This window comes from Emys orbicularis, chromosome 11 (assembly GCF_028017835.1).
Source record: "Emys orbicularis isolate rEmyOrb1 chromosome 11, rEmyOrb1.hap1, whole genome shotgun sequence".
Classification (NCBI taxonomy): Eukaryota; Metazoa; Chordata; order Testudines; family Emydidae; genus Emys; species Emys orbicularis.
In genome coordinates this window covers 70,845,351-70,868,875 of record NC_088693.1, presented here as the reverse complement: position 1 = coordinate 70,868,875, position 23,525 = coordinate 70,845,351, and the positions used below count along the sequence as shown (strand labels likewise).

The following is a 23,525-nucleotide window of genomic DNA, read 5'->3' as shown; positions in this document are numbered from 1 at the left end:
ATTTAGAACAATTACATCTGCAACAACTATTGGCTGATGGGTTTTCTTGAATCTGATTGGAAGCCTGTGATTTTTTTTTTCTTTGATTAATCATTTTCTTGATGGATAATTTTCTTTAAAGGTGTGGCTTCACACTCCTGGGGATAGGAGGGTCATATGGTCTCTGGGGAGCTATTCCTAACTTGCTTAGTTGTTAAATTTTACTTCAAGACAAGATCCTTTGTGTGTGCTTCACACATGCTTTTAGTGGTACTAAGTAAATACTGCCTCTGTTCATCTAACCATCAGTTCCATTTTTTTTTTTTTTTTGGCACAGGAAGGAAGTACACACCCACTTTTTCATTTTCTTCAAATTGTTCTAGTTTTCTCTTGGTTAGTATTTAGACTTCAGAGTTCTTGTTTGTATTTTATTATTTTATATTGTAAAAAATGGAAATAGCTGTACTTTCCTGGGCCTATGAATTTTTGGTCAATCATTGGCTGTTGCTCGAATTATGAAGTATCTCAAGCTTGCGTAGGAAATTCATTCTTCCAGAGGAAAATATCAGTTGATATTACTAGCACTTGATACAATCACTGGTGAATACTGATCACGTCTGTTCTCTATTACATACAATTTATAGATCTTAACAGAGCTCAAGAGAGAGAAATTCCGTGATCTTAATAGGACCATATCTTTTGATAAAAGGTGACCATAGCCAATTTTATGAGATCAGGAAACTAAGTTCTCCAGACCTCATTAACAAAAGGCTGAACATTTCTTTTCCATCCCAAGATATGCAATGCAGCTCATTCATTCTCTCTTCTCAGAAGTTCATTCATCCTCTCTTCTGAGAAGTTAGGATTTAAGGTTTGATTTGTTGGAATGTGTCCCAAAAATAGTATATTAGATACTCTTTCCATTTCAAGCATAACAAATGTTTATATGTAATAATAGTAATGATAATACCTAGCTCTTGCATAAGTTCTAGTGCCTCAAACTAGATTAATTCACATGCGACAGGGTATTTGTACTCTGCTTTTATGGAGCACCACGTATATTTCTAGAATAAATTATTACCATATTGTCACATGAAATCTTCTTGAATGCCATCTGCATATATTTAATCTCTTAAAGATGGTTTATTGTATTTACAGTGTCATCTCTTCAATAACTTGTATAAAGCACAACACCTAGTTTCTATTCAGTCTCCAGCAGTTTGGTGTTATCAGGGTTTATCAACCTCAAATTAAGTTCCTGCTGTGCCAGGGGATACAAGTGGTATTTTGAGCTTGTACATTTATGCAAACCTTACCCAGGTTACTTTTCTGATGGCAATCACTTTGTCTCGTACAATTAGTGAGTTACGGGCTCTGAAGACCTACGGTACATTTGAATAGAGAGGCTTGGCTTTGTGTGCACACTCAGGAAGTTTCTTATGGCAGTAGTGTCAAAACTCAATTTTGAAGGTGAACTGGAAAGATTTTCATTTTAAAGAATCATTTATAATCCCAAATCAATAACAAAGTTCGGGTAAGGTAAACTATATTGTATTTTTAATACATTGACAAAGCTTTTCAAAATTAGTTCCTCTGTCACTTATCTGCTAAGTCTTGCATACAAGATTTGGAACGTTCCCTATAATAGTTAGTATCTTCACAAAACCCTCTAAAATAATGCTGGGATTCCTGTTTCAGGTGGTAATATCATCAATGGTTACAGAACATGTACAGAATCCTGAACTCAAGTCTCAAGTGGTAAACGAGAAGGAATGGATTTTCAAATCTTCTCTTTTAAAATGCAAATGTGTGTGTTTGTTTTTTACTTTGTTTATACACACAGGTCAGGTTACTGCTTTCTGGTTTTCAAATTAAATGTTTACATTTTGCTTTCAAACAAGTATTGCAGTGCCACTATTTTCTAATTCTTTCTAGCTTTCAACTTGGGGGAGCTTTGTTCTGCAAATTAGTTGCATCAACAAAGTCTCTTTGAAAAGTGGGGAACGCCATTAGAGAATTAATCCACCATTTTTGTTTTTCTGTAAGAGTGGAACATAAAGCAAGCCTGTGTCCAAAAGAACCTTTTCTGATAACCTGTCAATGTGCATCTGTCACTGTTGCACCATAGTAGCAACATTGAAATTTGAAGGGGCATGTCACAACTCAATCAATCATGTTGCAGCATCTACAAGACAGGCTTTGGTTAGTCCCACCAGATGAGATCTGCAAGGCTGCAACATGGTATTTTGACCATACATTTTCCAATCATCATTACAGTATTTTGGTGTAGTAACAAAAACAAAACAACAAAGGTTTAAGGTTTGGGCTATTACCTAGCTGAGTGCCCATATCTTCCCTATTTCTTAATGTGCTTTTTATCTGCTATAAGATAGGTTCTTAATCAGAATATAAAGAATGATCTAAACAAAATGCTAAGCTGCTGCTTAAAAGGGCTTGATTAAGGTCTTAGTCAAAGAAGTTTACTTATATTTGACACTTCTTAAGAAAGATTTTCTTCCTCCTCTATTCATCTAATAGCAGATGAGTGGTGGCTGGTTATATTACCATGCAGTATTTATCTTTCCATCAGAAAGAAATCTCTCTTGGTTTTCTAGCAATATAAATCCTACAGCCAATTTTCTTTCTCTTTAGAGAAATGAGATGGTTTTAAGTAGATTTCTGTGCATGTAGTGCTGTTCTCCCATTTAACAGTTGGTTAGTGTTCTGGAGTTTGCTGTAGTGTCAATTATTTTTAACTTATATAATTCACTGCATATACAAATGTAAAAATAATTTTAAATTGTTGTTTATCTTAAACAAAAAGGAAAGAAACAGTATGCAAAGAAAAAATCTCTACATACAAACTCCCTTCTCGCTACAAAGCAAACCACTCCCTGCAGAAAGTCAGTGTGTCAGAATAGCAGGGAAAACAAATTCCACAATGAAGATCCCTCTGCTAAGAACACCATGAAGCAATGGGCTAAATTTTCCAAATTGAATAGTAAGATACCATCAAGGGACTTAATAATTACAGGACAGGTGCTTAGCACATTCTGAAAACCAGCTCCCTCAGAGTGCCTGAATACGGACACCTCAAAATTGGGGCACCCAGATTCACTAGTCTCTCTTGGAAAATTGTATCTCTCATGCTTCAGCCAACTACAATTTATCTGGCATGCATGGAACACAGGCTAATCTCTTGGGTATCTAAAACTCTAACCGTATAGTGACAACAATGTCAGCTGCTTCACCCATATGTGAAAATTATTAGGAAGCCAGTTCCGTTTTTGTGGATGACGCATCTTCTTTGCAGCTAATAGTGCCTAACTGGGAAACAGCTACATTCTGTATTACTTCTAGATTCAGAATGCTATTAAAATTTAGCCCCAAGTAAAAAGCATTGCAGTTCTCCAACCTGGAGTTACCCAAAATAAGGATAGAGATGTCAAGATCCAGACTTAAGGGGAATAGTTGCAAAAGTGCAGATAAAAAAGATGCTTTTGGTCTCTCACATGACTTGGATTCCCAGAACAAATTGTGAATTAATTAAAAGGCAGCACCTTCCTGATCTCAAAACAGAGGACAGAACTCTCCTTATCATATGTTCGAGATCCTTCCCCCAACCCCTAGTCATCATCACCAACTTGTCCAGATTAGCCTTCAGCCAGTTTGCTCTCATCCAGAGTGCATTTCTCACTAGACATTATATCCATCTATCTAGGTGCTATACAGGGTCCTCATCACCACAGTATCAGAGCACCGTGCTAAAGTACAGACTCTGACTTCTGTGTTCTTATTGGAGTGACACACAGCAGCTCATATCATTTGCATGTTCGTAGTCTTGGCTGCATATTATGTCATACTTTCCCTTAGCAGCATCACATGTGGTGTTAAACTGGAGGGGGCCACAGGATAGAGCCGTGCGGAAACCTATAAAAGATGTCAAAAAACAATCTGTAGAACTGCTTGAGAGGGAAGAAACAAGACCGGTTCAGAACTAAAGGTTACTTAGAATCAAAAGCTGCTAACACATATAAAGAAAAGTCATCATGGACACCTGGTCATTGTCCACCATCATGAGATCATCAACCAACAGGACCAGTGTGGTCTGTATCATGCGTAGGCCTAAAAATAGATTGAGATAAATGAAGGAAATCTGAGAGCTCCAAAGGGCACTGCAGTTGCCTGATTATAATTTTCTCATGGTCTGTCTGGATAAGGAAAAATTAGTTAATAGCAGCAACACATAGTGGTTCCTTGGGCAAATCCCTGATGACTTAAATTAAGTGAAGCAAAGTACCCTATCTCTCTATAGGAAGATCTTGTTAATCTCAGCCATCAGGAAATCCAGTGCTTCCCAGTTGCTTTTCGCAAGACTTGAAGACCGTTGATCCAATTGGCAGGTTGTATGCTAAGCTCCCTGAGTAATGCTAGAATCTCATTGAGGAGTTTCTGCCAGCTTCCCTCAGTGAAAACGCTATATTTGTGCTCTCCACACATGGAAAAGGCCCGGCTGGGACCGTCAAATCCTGTAAATAAATGCATGTCCACACAGATGGCGTCAGCAAAAAGGCTTTGGCTTTTGACAACGAGTTGATGTTCCAGGAAAGAGGATTACCGTGTTGGAAGGGGCTCCATCTATCAAATACTGGGAAGAGCATCTTTGGACATCGTCTGGCTAACCTTATAAAGAGAGCTTTAAACTAGGTCTTATGAGGGGTGGCGACAAAAATCCAGCCAATGCACATCTAGGCTCAAGTAATGAAGACAAGGAAAAGGGGCAAATTTCTGGACAAGGACTTGAAACCACCATTGCATTAAAACGGCAAGAAGAAAAGCAACAGGGCAGTCTGTAAAATAGCTTGGATGCCTGTATACAAATGCAAGGAGTATGGGGAACAAGCAGGATGAACTGGAAGTCATATAATATGAAGAAAAATATGACTTAATTGGCATTACAGAGACTTGGTGGCACATCTCCCATGATTGGAGTACCAGCACTGAGGGATATCGCTTGTTCCAGAAGGACAAGTATGGGGAAAAAGGAGGCGGCATTGCACTGTACGTCAAGAATGTGTACACTTGCTCCGAGGTCCAAGGAAGTGAGCGACAGACCTACTGAGAGTCTCTGGGTGAGGGTAAAAAGGGAAAAGAATAGTAGCGATATTATGGTGGGGATCTATTGTAAACCCCCCCCCCCCCCCATCAGGAAGAGGAAGTGGAGGAGTCGTTCTACAAGTAGGTGGTAAGATTAGCTAACACACATGAGCTAGTATTAATGGGGGATTTTAACTTCCCTGATATCTCTTGGAAGACTATTACAGCAAAACATAATACATCCGGCAAGTTCTTAGCATGTGTAGGGGACAACTTTCTGATTCAGAAAGTTAAGAAAACAACTAAGGAGTCATCCATTCTACATCTGATTTTGACGAACCGGGATGAATTAGTTGTGAACATGAAGGTCGACGGAAACTTGGAAGTGATCATGATCCGATGGAATTCATGATCCCATGGAAATGAGGACATGACAGCAAAACGAGGACACTGGACTTCAGAAAGGCAGATTTCAGCCAACTCAGAGACACAGTAGGCAAGATCCCATGGAAAGACTACAAGGAGTCCGGTGGTCCATGCATCTGAAGAAGTGGGTTTTTTATCCAAGAAAGCTTATGCCCAAATAAATCTGTTAGTCTTTAAGGTGCCACCGGACTCCTTGTTGTTTTTGTGGATACAGACTAACACGGCTACCCCGATACATGGAAAGACTAATTAGGAAGAAAAAGAGTCGAAGGGGACTGACAGTTCCTAAAAGATGTAATATTAGAGGGTCAACATCAAGCTATTCCAGTGCAGAGGAAAGATGAGACGACCCATGGGAGGCCAGTTTAGCTGCGCAAAGAGCGTTTTAGCAATCTAAAAACCAAAAGGGATACACCTAGGGAATTGAAGGTGGGGGCATGTCCCCAAAGTAGTACATATGGGAATAGTGCAAGTGTGTAGGGATAAAATTAGGAAAGCCAACACTAAGAATGAGTTGGAGCTGGCAAGAAATGTTAGAGACAACAAGAAAGCGTTCTTCAAATATGTCAGACAAAAAAGAAAAATCAGGGATAGTATGGGTCCTCCGCTCAATGGAGAAGGTGAACTGGTAACGGAAGATGATAGGAAGGGTCAATACCTACTTTGCTTCTGTCTTCTCACAAAAAATAAAATGTGACCGGATGACTAGTTACCATAGACAATAAAGGGGAAGGGATGCAGATCGGGATACATAAAGAGCACGTCAGAGATCTTCTGGCCAATTTGAATTAATTCAGATCAGCGGGGCCTGATGCTATTCATCCCAGAGAATTGAAGGAATCAGCTGAAGCGGAGCCGCTGGCAATAATATTTGGCAAGATCTTGGATGACAGGAGAGGTCCCGGAAGACTGGAAGGGCTAATGTTGTGCCCCTCTTTAAAAACAGCGAAAAGAAGGAGCTGGGAAACTACAGACCAGTCAGCCTGACTTCGATACCTGGGAAGCTACTAGAACAATGTATAAAACATTCAATTTGCAAATACCTGGAGAATAACGGGGTAATCACTAGCAGCCAGCATGGATTTACTAAGAACAAACCATGCCAAACCAGCTTGCTTTCCTTCTTTGACAGGGTAACCAGTTTGGTGGATAGGAGGAATGTGGTGAACATAATATACCTGGACTTCAGCCAGGCTTTTGACAAAGTCCCACAGGGCATTCTGATAAATAAACTGGAGAAATGTGGGCTCAACAGCAGATGCATTCTTGGTTAAACAAGTGCAAAAAAAAGTGTGTGGAATAAATGGAATGATGTCAGATTGAAGGGAGGTCTCAAGTGGGGTTTCACAGGGATCTTTTCTGGGTCTGGTGTTGTTTAACATCTTTATTAATGACCTTGATGTAGGAATAGAGAGTATATTGATCAAATGTTCAGATAACACAAAGCTGGGAGGGTTGCAAGCACTTTGAAGGATAGAGCTAAATTTCAGAGGGATCTTGATAAATTGGAGAACTGGGCTATAGCCAACAAAATGAAATTCAACAATGACAAATGTAAGGTGCTATATTTAGGGAAGAAAAACCAAATGCACAAATACAGAATGGGGGATAACTGGCTTGGCGGCAGCACTGCTGAGAAGGATCTGGGAATTGTGGTGGATCACAGCCTCAACATGAGTTAGCAATGCAAGGCTGTTGCAAAAAAAAGCAAATGCAATTTTAGGTTGCATTAACACAAGCATAGCATGCAAGTCACAGGGCGTTATAGTACTTCTCTAGTCAGCGCTGGTTAGGCCTCAGCTGGAGTACTCTGTACAATTTTGGTCACCAGTGTATAGAAAGGATGTAGAGAAACCTGGAAAGGATCCAGAGGTGAGTGACAAAGATGATCAAAGGAATGGAACACAAGCCATATGAGCAAAGGCTGAAGGAACTGGGTATGTTTAATTTGGAAAAAGAGGAGATTTAGGGGGGGATATGATTGTGGTCTTCAAATACTTGAAAGGTGCCATCATAAAGGTGGAGAAAAGTTGTTCTCTCTTGCCACAGAGAGCAGGACAAGAGGCAATGGGTTCAAACTACAACATAGCAGATTTAGATTAAATCTCAGAAAAAACTCCCTAATTGTAAACAGTAGGACAATGGAACAGACTGCCTAGGGAGGTTATGGAAGCTCCTTCACTAGAGGTTTTCAAAAGGAGGCTGGATGGCCATCTGTCTTGGGTGGTTTAGACACAACAAATACTGCATCTTAGCACAGGGTTAGACTAGATGACCCTTGCAGTCCTTTCTAACTCTATGATTCTATGGATCTGCTGCCCAAATAGTGATTAATCTTGTAGATGAAAAATTCTTCCAGTAAAATTTGTTTGAGCAGAAGCAGCCAATATTTACTGAGTTGGTAACCATTAAGAACATTTTGCTGAATGTTGCTCTATGTTAACAGGGGATCACCGCAAAAAAAAGTGTTTTACATCAACATCCCATCATAGGACATCAAAGACTTTATATACGTTACTTTTAAAGAACCTGTTATCACGTTATCTAGGCTGAGTCTACTGCAATTCGTTTAACTTGAAAGATGACTTCCACTATTGGCACTCTGCCCCTCTATGTTTCATCTATGGCAGGTCATGTGTTTACCTCATGATCTCTTTCAAAAGAGAGATGTATAGAAAGCAGCTTCTTAGGAGCCACATCGATTCTGGAGGGGAAAAGATCATCCTAATATACTATCAAAGGCTACGATTTTGTCATGGGTATTTTTAGTAAAAGTTATGGACAGGTCACATGCAATAAACACAAATTCATGGAAGCCGTGACCTGTCCCTGACTTTTACTAAAAACATCCCAGACAAAATGGGGAGGGAGGAGGGTCAAGCACTCTGCCCCTCTGCATGCAGCAGCTGGGAGCTGCAGTCCCCCGCCCCTACCCTGTGGCTGGGAGCTTGGGGGGCGATCCTCCACCACCCTGAAGAGCTGGGGGGGGGTTTCCCCAAGGCAATTGGGGACTGCAAGGTCCCCCTTTGCCCGCAGCAACTGAGAACTGCGGGGGAGGCCTGCGCCAGTGGCATCTAAGCTACTGCTGGGGTCTCTCCGCCGCCCACGGGGCTGGGAGTTGGGAGGAGATCTCCTGCAGGGCTGGGGAGCTACAGGGGGGTTCTTCCGCCGCTCGTGGCGGCCAGGCTCCTGCAGTGCGCCATTGTCACGGAGGTCTCTGGAAGACACAAATTGTGACTTCCAAGCCCTCCGTGACATAATCATAGCCTTAACTATCAGTCCTTCAGTAGTGAGCCACCAGCTGCAGAGTGTTTGAACGAAGTTTAGACTAATCTTAATGTTGAAAAGTTTGAATAGGTGTTTGGGCATTTGCATTAAAAATAATGTTTTGGATTTTTAGGTATGTTCTCCCCTGTGGCATTTTGGAGTTGTATAACTGTACAGTGCTGCAGATAGGCATTTTCTGTTACTTTACCTAGTGTTGCTGTTTAAATATAGAATTGCACAACACAGCTTTTTACAGTTTCACAGTGCTACCGAAATGTACCTTCCTTTTTTGTCTTTTAAAATACCCTAGAAAATCAAATAAAAAAAAGAAATTATTTTTTCAGGCTGTACATTTGAAAACAAAAAGGGTAGGAAACGTGAATGTGTTCCAGTAATTTCACCATGGCCACCTTGAGTATGTATAAGAATTTTGTTTACTGTGTAGGTTGCTGAGCATTTAACTCAGAGTTATTTACAATGTGATCAACTCAACTTTGCTACTAGAGACTTAAAGCTTTTCATTTCTTGACATTTTGATATCCAGATTTACAGCCTTAATGTGGATTTAATGTGGATTTTTGCCTTTAATTTAGTTTAAGATTTAAACAAATGATGGAATTGGGTGTGGTATATGCCATCTGGCTAGAAAAGTTTCCTGTTTATTTTTCCTCTGGATTATTAATTAATACTGATTTAATTTGACTTGATTGTCTAGATAGGTTCAATAAATCAGTCTCTTTTCTGTACATAGTTAAATTTGTTTTCCCCTCTTCCTCAGAAAAATTACTCCTTTTATTGTGGAGAATATAAACTATCGCTTCCCAAGATTTAGTCAGAATAGTGAATGCTCTCTGTATCAGGCCTTCAAGTTTATATCCCAGAGAGATCATAGGATTCTGACCTTTCAGGTAAAAGGTTAGTGCTGCAGTATACTGTGTGTGCAATTTAAACACCACCAAAACTTAGTACTTATAAAGTAAGGAAAGTGGAAATCTGGCACTGATATCCCTAGAAAGAGAGAGCACTTTTAACTTCAAGTTCTGTAAAAGCAACTGTCTGCTTGTCTGACTTCAACTACAAGATTGTTCTTTGTAGCTCAGACACTTGACATTTGACAGATACAGTACTTAGAAGATTATAAAATACCTTCCATTTTCAATTTCTGTATTAATATTTGTCAAAAGTTAAAGGTCATTATTGAAGGTGATAATCTTACATACCATATACATTAATGTATTCTTCATCAATAAGCAAATATTTTAATCTCATTTGTGTAAAAAGATGGTTTAATTGTTTTAATCTTCTAAAGATATGGCCATAGTTTGTAATATAGTTGTATTATGATGCCATTGTCAGGTCAGCCACCACCTAGTTTGAGATATAGTTTCAGCTATATATAGTTTCCACCCTCTTAGGAATAAACATTAACTATGTCCTTAAATTCCCTACAATATATATGCAGTAGCAGATACTTCATTGTGGTGTTTAAATTCATCAACAGTAGAAAAGACAAATCTTTTGACAATAGCTGTTAAATGTTAGCTGACTGTATTTTTATGTGACCATATATTTATGCATTCTGAAGTATTTCTCTTTATAAATCATAATCAGAAAGAAATAAGTATGTGAAACTCCTTCCTATAATACTGAAGTTGTAGAGGATTTTTTGAATAAGAAGATATTCCTAGTAGTTATGGATTGTGTATGCCAAAGGCCAAAATTTCACATCCCCCTGCTGAGCAAATCATTATCATAAGAAGAAAATGTGGGGCTTTTAAACTCTGCTGGTGGTTTCAGCAGAGTTTATAAACTCCATAAATTTAACAATTTTGGTTCAATGACCTTGCCTTCATCTTTGCCAGTGGAATGAATAAGCTCTCCAGCCCAGTAGGTTTGGATTTTTCATCAGTTCTGTTTGAAATAAATATGGAGAAATAAAATACCATATTTTCTGTTTATCTAATGTTAAGGTTTAAGTTTAAACACACAAAATCAGGGAGCAAACGGATTATAGTTCTGACAGTATGTAGATTCCTAACCTTAATGTTATAAAGTGTAAGATTATTTTTCTGTATTTTCATGTCTATAGTTTTGCATCTTGATAGATAGCTATAGGTATGTTTTAGCAGGTAGGTCTGATTAGCATCCCAACAGTATAGTATAGTGCAACACTTTGTTTTGTTAGTTTCTGGGTAAAGCATGTTACAAACATATTTGATGCATTTCTTTCCTCCCAGGCTTAATGAAGTTTCTGTTCCAATTAATAATGGGAGAGTAGTTGTTTCATCAGGCATGTCTCTTTGCAGGCTTAGTTTCTTTCCAGTCTAGATCACAGAGCTTTAGGTGGAAGGTCACCATGTATACCTTACCTATGGAATCCAACACTTCAAAGCTTCTTCATATTGTATATAGTTCAAGGAGCGAAAGAGACCTGTGTGCTAAATCTGATACACTGCTCCTTCACAACCTTGTGATTGTTAGGGCACAGGTGAAGCACAGAGATTGGGACTTCCTGCAGATGGAAGAGCATCTCTTTTCAAGTTGCTGGACCCTTCATTTGTTGCAATTGATACCATCACTTAACTCAGCAATCATGGTGTGCTACCCACAATCCGGGCTGGTGTAAGAGATAAAATATCCAATTTCAGCATCTCTCAGCAGAGATACTGTGCAACTGTTTCTCCTGGTGCAGGGCTTTCATAGAGCAAGGAGGGAACTCCTGAGGGCTGGGAATCCAGGACTAGCACTTTTTTCAGCTTAAACACTCAAATGAGTTAGTAATTTCTGCAAAGGTAGAATAAATAAGTGATGCAGTCCAAAAAAAATCTGCTTGCCAATGACAATTATGTACACTCATATAGCATCTGACATTTATAGAAAGAGAATGAGGATGTCATATCAGTAAAACTCAACATCTTTCTACTAAGAGCAAGATACTATAATTGAAAAGTAAAATACAAAGTTCAACTAATTTGAATCAATTAATTGTATCTATTTAAAAGCATAATTTTGTTTGGATCCAACCCTGCTCAGCTGTTTTGGAGCAAACATGGCTTCTGTGCCATTGTACAAGTTTTCTAGTTTGAAAAGAGTTCAGTTGGTGTCTCTTCCCGTATTTCCTTTATTTTCTGATGCTTATGTTCTTGACATACATTACCAGAGGGTTCTTAACCTTTTTCTACCTAGCATGAGGCAAATTAGCTGCTTGTTCGTTATATAGCAGTTGCTCAGCTTTAATTGTAACATGTTAATAGTAAATGTCTCTTGATTTTGAAACCCGAGCATCAAGGGTTTCTCATTTAAGTCCTGTGGGCTGACAGTTAAGATTGTCCTAACCTCTTCTCAATTACCAGTGTATTTTTTGATGCTGGAGGTTATCCATAGGTTATATGGAGGGTCAGATAATCTTGTGATTAAGGAATAGGTCTGGAGTCAATACACCTGAGTTCTGTTTCTAGCTCTCACAGATTTCCTGTATGACCCTGAGAAAGTTACTTCATCTCTTTCGGCTTTTATTAGCCCATCTTGTAATGTAAGGATATTTTACTAAATGATTATTTAGCAAGACATGCATTAATATTTTCAAGTGATTTGAATGCTTGTTGCTGTTGTTAAAGCACTTGGTGACAGCACTAGTTAGATTACAAAAGAACCCCCCCAAGACTTGCTTTTGTTAGGAGTCTGCCAGCGTTGCCATTATAAACCCCATATTTTAGAAGGTTGAAATTTAGCAATAAAACTGTGCTTCGCATGGAAATTTGGTAACTAAGGTTTCCACTCAAAAAATTTTCCTCTACATTCAGGTGCTTGTAAGATTAAAGGAAGGCAAAAGAAATAATTTTGCAGGGTTTAGAGGTAACGGACGTTCTAGAATTGTCTTTAAAGAAAATAACACAACGCTTGTTTTGTTTATAATAAATATTGTGGGAAACCAATTGTACAGCAGACAGCCAGAACCCAGATTGAACCAACCCACAAGGGCTCACTGGTGCCAAATGCATCTAGAATTGAATAGCTGCTGCTTTCTAAATCATCATCCCTTAAAAGGAGTTGTTCATGAGTTGGCAGTATTGGCATGTACACCAGCATAAGAAAATAGGAGGGGACAGAACTCCACATACTTGAGGCTGATCAATATTGTTGTCTCGCTAAGCAAAGGATTAATAATGTTTGTCAGTAATTGCTTCCCAATTCCATCACTTCCTGTAAACACTGAGAATGGGCAAAGGTCAGATCTGCAAGGGGCAGATCTCAAGGAATGCAGAAGACATCCTTCACAACATTAAATAGAAGTAGCCCATTGTGAGCCCACAGTTCTCAGAGTCTAAAAGCCTGGAGATGATCTAGGTAACCCATAAAACACATAGCAAATTCGTCGTCATAATCTGTTGAAGAAACACACTAGTTATAGATGTTTATGGCTAAGGATAGGAAATGTCTCTTGGCCGTGGCCATGTAATCTTCTATATGCTTGAAGATGATCAAACACCAAGCAATGTCCTAGACATATCCCTCCATCTGCATCCCAGCTGCTTCCACTCCTGCAGAACACCATTAACCTATGGGTGTCTCTGGGTATAAGAAGATAATGTGGTTGTAAATGAGGGGGCATTGAGCCCCCAGAGCAGCAATAACAGCTGTTGCTGAGCTGCTCCACCCCCTGGCTTCAAGGTGTGTTAGGTGTGCCTCATGACCATTGAAATGCAGAGGTGATGGATAACCCAGCCAGCAGGGGTGACGTGGACACCAAATATCAAACAACACTCTCAAGAGAGCAGAGTCAGACAGGTCAGTCCTGTGGGGCCTCTCCTCACCACTTGGATGAATTCTAGAGTCAGTTACGTTCAGGAGAGTTGTGTATCCATCCTTCTGAGTAGATACCATGTTCACATTGATATCTCAGGGGACAATATTCCACAATGACTCAAACACTGGTACCAGCACCTACTCAGAGGGCTCAGCGCTGAAACTCTTCATATAACCTCATGATTTATATATAAGCAGGTCCATAAATTTTGGTTCTACCTAAGAGCACAGGTAAGAATCATTTGCTCGAATAAATGAATCTCCACCATTAGTCATCATTTGTATAACTTCCCATTTCTTCATTCTGTATAAAGTTGGTGGCCAGAGCAAGCTATGCCTATAGTGTCTGTCATCCACCCAATGAACGTTCAAGGCAACACTCTGTTGTAGAATCATGAAGAGTGCTGCACAAATTCAGAACAGATCTGACACTGACCAACCAAAGCATCATACAAGAGGAATGTGAGTTATCCATTAATGGTCTATGTGGGGGCCATGGAATTTACCTTGAGATGCTATGTTATCTTAGGGTATGTCTGCATGCAATTAAAAACCTACAGTTGGTCCATGCCATTTCACTTGGACTTGCAGGGCTTAGGCTAAAGGGCTTTTTAATTGCAAGGTGGGAGGGTCCCAGAGCTTGGGTTGCAGCCCGAGCCTGAACGTCTAGGCCACAATTAAACAGCCCCTTAGCCTGAGACCCGCAAGCCCAAGTCAGCTGGCGTGGACCAGCTGTGGGTGTCTAATTGCAGTGTAGGCATATCCTCAGAACATCTGAGACTTACCTCTCCTTAGAGAATCACACTACTTGCTCATTTTCCTCATCTACCCAAATCACTTGTCACTTTTGATCTCACCACATGGAGCATTCAACACATAATGGCAAACAAGGCAAACACAAAAATGCTTCAATGTAATATAGAATAAGACAAGTCTCCAAACTCAACTCTAGGAGTTGATTTATATGACAGTAAGGATCTGAACTAAATCATATACATGGTAGTAATTCAGAGTGAAGGGCTGGAATTCTGTCCTTATTCATCTCTGTGATGCTAAGTATCACAGGCTCTCCAAAATGTGGCTGATCTTCACTGCTCATGCTTGTTGCAATATCTCAGTACAGTGGGGTGAGTTAGGGATGGATTTGTTTCCTGGTGGTGAAGAAAGGATCATTATTTCCTGAATGATGCAGTGAATTTACTTTATTGGTTAGCGAGCTTTTAAACTAATTTAACTGATATGATCTTTAACCTTCATCTTCTCCTCCCGATGCTCAGATTTCCAGGGGCCGAGTGGTCTCATACTAGTGCTGTAAAAATTTATCTTTTGGGAAGGAGATTTCTGGAAAACAACCTACTAAGATAAAAACTTGCACACTTCATTGTTTACTTTCATGAGTCCTTTCAGATATTCAGAAATCACAGGCCAATTGGAAATTGAGATTTTAAATAGAAGTGCCTTAGTGTTCCCTACATGTAAAATAATTTGCATAGAGGTCTTCCTCCACAAAAGTCACTAAAGACAGTCATTCTAATGTGTATACTTTAGTTACAAGACTATTTTTCCTCCCACAGTTTTGCAAATAAAGTAACAATATACTTCCGTGTTTAAACGATCCTTGTTTTCTCAACTTGACTCCATGTCTTTTGCTTGAGGCATGCAAGAATATCTCAAAAGCTACAGCCACAAAAGTAGGGAGATTTGTGTTATCAAAGAGAAATCCTTGTTTTTTCTTATTTAATTGAAATTGCCATTAGAGGAAGGAAAGGCAGTCAGTAACTTGGGCATTCTGTACATGACAGGATAGCTTGGTGATTTATAGGCTCTAGGCATGAGACTGGGAAAATGGTAGATGCAATGGAAAGAGAATACTCCTGAGGCTCTTTCATCTCCATCAAGCTCAGAGCTCTCTCTTAATTTCTTCAAGTGCAGCAGGTTAATTTAAACCCTCTACAGCTTGAGTGTGGAACCACATTCAGCTAAACAATGACCAGCTGCCCAGTACATAATTCCATTACAAATTTGGCCTACACCCATCTTTAAAATATTTTCACCTTTATTTCTTTGTCTCCTTCTCCTCAGAACCCCCTCCCACCCCTCAAAAAAAAAAAAAAAAAAAAAAAAAGCTAAATGACTACCCTGACTTTTACCAAGGGACAATTTTGTCAGGTTTCTTACTTTAAGTACTGACACCCATACCTCCCTGCCTAACTTCAGCAGCAGCTGCTTTGAGCACAATCATTGCAGCATCCCTTTAACTCAAGTTTGAGGCAGAATGGGAATATAAAGAGCTTGATAGAACATTGACGGTGATCACTGTGAAGGGACACTATAGAGCATTGGATTTCACAGTCAGAAAACCACAGCTCAGGAAAATGGGTCTGAAATATAACTAGAGATGGTTTTAGTCTAGTTCTTCCCTCTTTAAATAAAAGGTTGCTGTTTTCACCTCTTTATTTAAAACACACATACAGTAGATGAAAGTGTCTAGCTATTTTTTTTATTATTCTGTCCAGCAGCTATAGATGTCTTTGGTCTACAACACTAATAGCATAGTAAAAGTTCTGAAATGCTCTCTTTGGATTCAGCCTTCCTTGGCTCATGGTGAAGATTCCTGCTGAAGTCAAAGCTGTTGCTGTTGTTTTCGTCATCGGTCCTTTCTTTTTCTGTTGAACCTCGTGGTGTTAATTGTGTTGCCGCTTCTGCGCTTTAATTGATCCCATTCACAGGTTCTGCTTTTGTAATATCTGACTTCTTGCCACTTCAGAAAATCAAAAACCAAATTAATCAATCTCCTGCCTCCTGAGAATAAGACCGCATTAGGGAGCAAGGCTTTGACAGAAAGTCTAATTTCACTTTGAAAGCCTGTTGGAAAATTTTAACAAGAAGATGCAAGAAAAATGTAAACCAGATCAAGCCAGACTTTGGTCTGTGGAGAATAGCATCACCTGTTGAGCTTTTTTTTTTTTCAAGTTTTGTAAATAGGTGATTTGACAAAAATATAAAATAAATCAAAAGATAAATGGATAGCAAAGGTCAGAATGTCCTTGTTTCCATCTTAAATTGTTACATGGGAGAGACAGGATTGTGTGTGTGAATGGGAACTATGGTCCAAGTAAGAAACTCCATTCTTGTGTTTTATCTGTCAGCTCATCCTTTGTGTTGCATATCTCTTGTCCATCCCATGTTGCCTGTCGTCCCATGGTCGCACTCCCCACACCCACCCATCCATGTCTAATGTCACTAATTTTCTTCCCCATTGCTCATTCTTGCGTTAGCATCTTCTGCTGCTCCACTCTCTGTGCACTGCAAGCAGCACAGTAAAAATGACTAGGATGCCAATCCTTAAAGTGCTTTATGCACTTCCGAGATTGGGATTCAAGTCAATTTCACTGTGCTACAAACACCTGCACCAGAGGACAATAGGCAGGGGATGGCTTTGAACTAACCTCCTCACCCTCCACAAATCCCATAGGAGGGCTCTTGCATTGTCCTTGGCTGGTGAAAATTGAATTGTCTTTTTCTCCTGATCTTGGAGCACATACAGTTCTGAATAATAGAATCCATAAAGAAATGTAATACAGAGGACTTATTTTTAATTTTCTATTTCACAACTGTACTGTACTGAGAGAGGGTCTCAGAAATGCTTAAGAATGGCAGATAACCTTGGACTGCAACTCAACCTCCAAAGACCTACGTGGCATCTACAGGTGTCCCCTACGTGATCGTTTAAACTAGTTTAATGTGAGGAGGATTAGTTGATTATTGGTATCATTTATTCCTCTTGGTGCTGTTCTGTGCTTTTGGGTGAGCAGTACACTTCACCTCTTCCTCCCAATTTTTTCTCATATAAGTCAAGAGATGTGAGTAGTATAAGATGACTAATAGGTACTAAATGTATGTATGGGGGTGTGGTTGACTGTACGTACATATAGTGTAAGGTATGGAGTACGTAGAGGTACAATAACGATGTTATCTGGATGAGTTTGGGTTTGATCTTGTTGTTCATAGCAAGTGAGTTACACAGTTTGTGTCAAACTTAAGCCAATTCAAACACAGTATTTATGCCGTAGTTTATAGACAAACGTAAGAACTTTTATTGAAATCATCGGGACCAGTTTTCCCTCTGCCTGGTAAGTCAGGGGCCTTGGTTATCAAGTGTCAATTGTACAGGACTGAGGTGCAGCCATAAAAATTCTAAAAATGACCTAAAATAACTGTGACACTTATAGAAAAAAAATTCAGTACCTTGGGACTTTGGGGGGCTTGAAGCCTTTATTGTGTGCCATATAGGAAAATGACTCTACCCTTTTCTTTGGTATAATGCTCCTATTATTTCATGACTGTGTAGAGCTAGAAACAGAAGTTGTGTGCCATTGTCAAGGGGAGATTCCAGATCCAGTATAGATCCTGCCTTCTGCTTCATGGGTATATTACGATGAAGAAGATGTAAGGAGCCACTATGTCTCAAATCTCAAACTACTGCTTGATTAGGGCGAACAGCTGCACCAGCCCATGTATCAGATTTCGAAGGGAGCATGGATATGGGGGCATATCCATCCACAGCCAACTAGTTTATGCTGTGGTCAGCAGCAAGTGCTAGCCAGGGGTACATGGTGTTCCTTTTCAGAGGAAAAAGTGCTCTTCAGTGCATTTTACCCCTCATGCCATTTACAGATCTGCCATAGGAGTTCTAGAGGAAAGGATGCACTGGCCAGCATACCGGGTTCCCTAGCAATGTGGACAGGACAGGATTTTGTCCCTAATGTTATTTAATATAGATATACACTCCTGAAAATGATGACCATCATCAGGCAAAGCTGCCTGTGCAGTCCATCGAAAACTGCAGAGCTAATGATGGGTTGGGCAGATAATCGTGGGAGAGTTAATTGTAAGGTTCGATATGGCATCTTGTCAGTAGAGATAAGTTGTCACGTTTTCCACTTGAGCTGAAACTAAATGATTGTAAAATAAGTTATGAGTGTCCTTGGGCCTGTCTGCCAGAATGATGGCTAAGAATACATTCCTGGCCCATCAGTCTCAAGCAGTCTGCTTGATATTTATGCGAACTGAATGTTATTTTATTCCCCCTCTAGTCATGCTTGTCAGCTTCCCGAGTGAAAAGTGAAACTGCTTCTTTGACTCATACTTCAAGTATTGAAGCTTGGAGAGTCTGCAGATTGTTATTATTATTACTAGTATTATATATTTTTTTGGGTGTGCATTGAACATTGATGCCCGATTGGGAAGAACTAATGGCTGACATTGAACGTACAGGATGGCTGCAAAACAGCCCATCCCAAATCAGTGAAACGCATCTTATGAGTTCTAGTGCCTCTGTCAAAGCTGGTTTAGATGTGGAGTAATGAGGCGCTTGCTTTTTTTAATTTGGCGTGCCTTTTTCTTTTCCTTTTTTCATATTTAATAGCATCGGCAGTGGTCGTCTGTTCTCACGCGTGGTAATTGATACAAAATAAAATGCATTATTTGTATTCAGTCAGGAGTAAGAAATTGCATTCAGTGGGCTGAAGCTTGAACTCATTTATAGTTTTCCGAAGCCAGGTTTTCAGGAGCCCTCTTTTCAATTTGAAGAATACCTTGTCAGGCAAGAGAAGTAGTCGAAGATGGGAAAGCACAGCATATAAGCCTAGTACATTTTGATTGCTCATATTTTAAACCAGTAGAATGTTAAATAACTTCCATCTTCAAAAGGTGGTCTCTGAAACTAGAATATAGGGCTTTAATACACTAACAATATAAGTTCAGCATCCATTTACCAAAGATTCACATTTCTTTTCTGGTTGAGGAGGAGGGAGTACCTCAAACTCTTCACTTTAGAGCTGTTTGACTCAAGGACAGTAGGTTATTATCTGAAAAGGATTGTTGGATCATAAAGATTTACCATATTAGGGTAATTCTCCAGGTCTCGTATACGAGAGAAGTTAGATTATGCATATTTCAGGGCAAAACAATCTTTACATTTTACCACAGATTCCTTCTATGTAATTCACCTATCTTCAAGAAATTAAACTAAGGCGAAGCAAGGATATAGAATTACGTTTTTTTAAAAACAAGTGCCTGAGTGAAATATTGAAATTTTCAATCAAAATATTTATTTAACCAGGCTAAATTCTTGGGCGGGGGGGTCAGTCCTCATTTACAAAGACCAAGCCAAGCTAGTTCAGAAACACTTTAATACAAAATATAATCCTTCATGTACCATTTTATATTACTGTATGGTTCCATTAACATATTAAATGTCAACATGTAAAATATCATTACTGGCATCTGAGCTAGTACCCACTGAGAGGAATATAGCAGTTCATGCCTCAAAGCTATTGTTTCAGGCTCTCTGCAAACTCAGGCAGGAAAATTGTGAATAAGTTACACTCAGGTCACCATTTGAATGTTGTCTTTGCAATCATAACTAGATACCTATTTTTAAAATGAAAGCTGAAACTCTGGAGAACTGTTAGGCCTGTCCATACCCCCCAGGTAGTCGTCCTCACATTCCCAGGGGGACATATTGTGAAACAAACAATCCTTGCAGACTCAACGTACTCTCCGGTGTGTTGGTTCAACAGTCTCAACAATGTGATGTTTTTAGCAAATCTTCGATTCAGCAAGCAAGTGAAAATGAACAATTAGGACACTTTATTCATCACCTTATCATTAGTTACTCCTGGGGGAGTTCTGCACCACTGCACAATGCAGAATTTTGCAGAAATTAACATTGAGCGTGCAGAATTTCCTTTCCCCCACAGAAATGGGCTGCAGTGCTGCTAGCTGCCAGTAGGGGCCACTTGACCCGGCAGAGCCCAGCTCACACATAGAAGACACTGCTGTGGGGAGGGAGGTAGACGGTTCCTGGCAGCTGTAGTTCCCAGCATGCCCTGAGGGAAGAAGATGGCAGTACGCAGGAAACTGCAAGCCTGGGACCAAGCATCAGGCTGTTTCTCCCTCTCGATCCCTGGGCTCTAGGGTGGGAGAAAGGGGACAGGTGTCTGGGCTCTGGTGGGGGGGTTGCGGGTATCTGGGCAAGGAGGGGTGGGTATCTGGGGCGGGGGGGGGGGGACACCGAGGCTGGGCTTTGAGGGGGAGGGAGTGCGGGTATCTGGGCTAGGGGGGGCCTGCAGTTGGGCTCTTAGGGGGAGGGGTTGTGGATATCTGACCCCCTGGCTGGGCTCTGGGAGGGGTGGGGAGAAGAGAAACAGGAACTGGGTTGTCATGGGGGGTTCTTTAACTCTCTACTCCTGGGTGGATTTTTGTGTGTGTCTGTATTGTTACAGATATACTTGCTGACAGGTATGTTGAAATAAATTACCAAAATAATTGAAACTGGTGTTATTATGTAGTCTTATTTTGACAAAATTTGCAGAGTTTTTAATTTTTTGGCGCAGAAGGCCCCCAGGAGTAATTAATACACCCACACAGGCATTAGCAAATATTAACAGCCATAAGAACACTAACCATGATTTGTACTATGAGTAAGGCTACATTTTAGTCATGGGTATTTTTAGTAAAAGTCATGGACAGGTCACGGGCAGTAAACAAAAAAATCATGGCCCGTGACCTGTCCATGACTTCTACTAAAAATACCTGTGACTAAAACTTGGGTGGGGGGCCACGGGCGCTCTGGGGAGGGGGTGGTCTGGGAGGGGGCACTGGTGCTGGGGGAGGGGGAGATGGGGCATGGCACGGGACTCGTGCTGGGGTGGGGAGGGTTGGCAGGGGCTCCCTTCCCAGCTCTGTGTCCCTTCAGCTCCTAAGCGGCGGAGGGGCACAAGTGCCGGCTGCCGCAGCTCCCATTCACCAGGAACCGCAGCCAATGGGAGGGGACGGGCCTGCGGGCACCGGCAGCACACAGTGCAGAGCCACCCCCACCCCACCTCCAACCCCTTCGCTGCCTAGGAGCTGCAGGGACATGCCAGTGGGAGCCCCCGCACCCCAAGGTAAGCAGCGCCCCCTGCACCCTCCAACCCCCTGTGCCTAGTTTTGAGCCCCCTCCCACACACACAAACTGCTGCTGCTGGCCCAGGGGCTGCCTGAGCCAGCACCAGCCGTTGCAGAAGTCACGGAAAGTCACGGAATCCGTGACCTCCGTGACACTCTCAGCCTTAACCATGAGTAGTCACATTTAAACATAGGAGTCTCTTCTTTTTTGGCAATGTCATGTTTTTAGTGTCCTAAGTACGGATCATTCCTGGCATCAAACATAAAGGAAAACATACAGAACAAGTGATGATCTGTCTGTTTGCTTCGCTAATTTGGTCTTGCATCTGTATCTTTTTCATCCATTTTATTTTTGCTGCACCTTCTCTCAGTATCGAATGGAGAGGAAAAGAGAAAAGACCCTTCCCAAATGGATTTTGAATCTTCTCAGGAGAAGCAACTTGTTCTAATCCAGAATTTATTTTCTTATTTCTTTGCGCTTGGAGAAGTCACAGTCTTTAAAGCTGTGTCCTGCTTCAAGCACCTCTTTTTACAGATACTTAGATCTACTGTACAGTGAATATGTACCCCATGCTTCTCTTTCAGGTTACATCATAAATTGCCTACTTTAAAAATACTCCTACAGATGTGGAAAAAGGAATAATGAGGCTTTTTACAGGAATTTTTTAAAATCCCTGAAATATGCATGTGTCATTTGCCACCCACAGCTCTTTCAGTATTTTCAGACTAAGCGTGTAATTAATAAACAACCATTTATTCAATAATTAAATCAGATATTTTCTTATAAGGTGTTTCTTAACCTTTTTTTTAAACATTAAGAAACTAGTTTGATTTTTGTATGAAAGTATCAAATCAGCAGTATTGCAGTGTTATTGTGGCTGTGTTGGTCCTTGATTATGAGAGAGAAGGTGGGCAAGGTAATATCTTTTATTGGACCAACTTCTCTTGGTGAAAGAGACCAGCTTTTGAGCACCACAAAGCTCTGTGGAGCTCGAAAGCTTGTCTTTTTTACCCACTGAAGCTGATACAGTAGAAGATATTACCTTTCCCACCTTGTCTCTCTCAAATCAGGTGTAAGCAGTTTTAAACGCTGCATGGAAAAGAATTCATCTTTGTTCTTGAACACAGAAATTCTAGCAGTTCCATTTTCTTTAATCTTTTAGAGTATTTTCTTAATGTGTGGGACGTTATACTGAGTAAATAAAAAATAATTATACATATTTAACACTGTTCTTAGCCAAAACATTAATAGCTATTTAACTGAAGTCTTATCTACCCTTGATCAGAGACTGAATGAAGGACTCTTAAGAAGTATATCCTCAGTAAAAAACCACCTACAGATTCAGAGGAAAAGTACAGTAGAAGTATTTCTTTCAACACAGTATCCCATCATATAATTAAAACTGGTTAAATGATATTCCTGTTTTATTTTTTTAAGACTGATGTGCTGAAAAGGGCGGGGGGGGGGGAAGCTAGCAAATACTTTAATTTGAACTTTTTCTTTGAGGTTCATATTTGGCTTTGCTTATTTGTAGATACTTTATCAAGTTTACAAGGGGAAAAAAGATGTACTCTGAATTAGTATTTTAGTGCTTATTAGCTAATTTCCAATATGCTTTTTTCATTTTTCTTTTTGTATTATGTCAACAAACTAACAAAATAATAGAACATTAGGTATAACAAATATATAGTCTGCCTTTTTGTGCATTATATATCTCATGTCAATTGGTTGTTGATTGTGTTGATCCATTCAATCAGAGGGCCCCAATCCTTTAATGGGGTCTTCTCGTGTAGTGCCCCATGCCTGTGCTGTGTCCCATGACTTTATTAAGGGGATTAATTTGGACTTCAGTGGGACTGCACATAATTGAGAAGTCCTCATTAATAGATCCAGTTGCAAGTTTTTCACATGAGAATATGGCCCAGTGATAATGAATCACAGATTATATTATTTTTCTCTATTCAAGAGAGAGGAATTTTAATATCTATTTCAATTG

General features: G+C 40.1%; 1 protein-coding gene across 3 annotated transcripts in view; it reads left to right on the top strand.

The window, feature by feature from the left end:
* The window catches only part of AGAP1 (ArfGAP with GTPase domain, ankyrin repeat and PH domain 1), a 634,167-nt gene that overhangs the window by 469,200 nt on the left and 141,442 nt on the right, over positions 1-23,525 (top strand). Inside the window, exon 12 of one of the 3 annotated variants that reach the window (XM_065412924.1) lies at positions 21,219-21,242. The exons of the other annotated variants lie outside the window; for them this stretch is intronic. Within the exon in view, the coding sequence (XP_065268996.1) occupies positions 21,219-21,242 (24 nt within the window). The remainder of the gene's footprint in view (positions 1-21,218; positions 21,243-23,525) is intronic. 3 annotated transcript variants of the gene reach the window in all.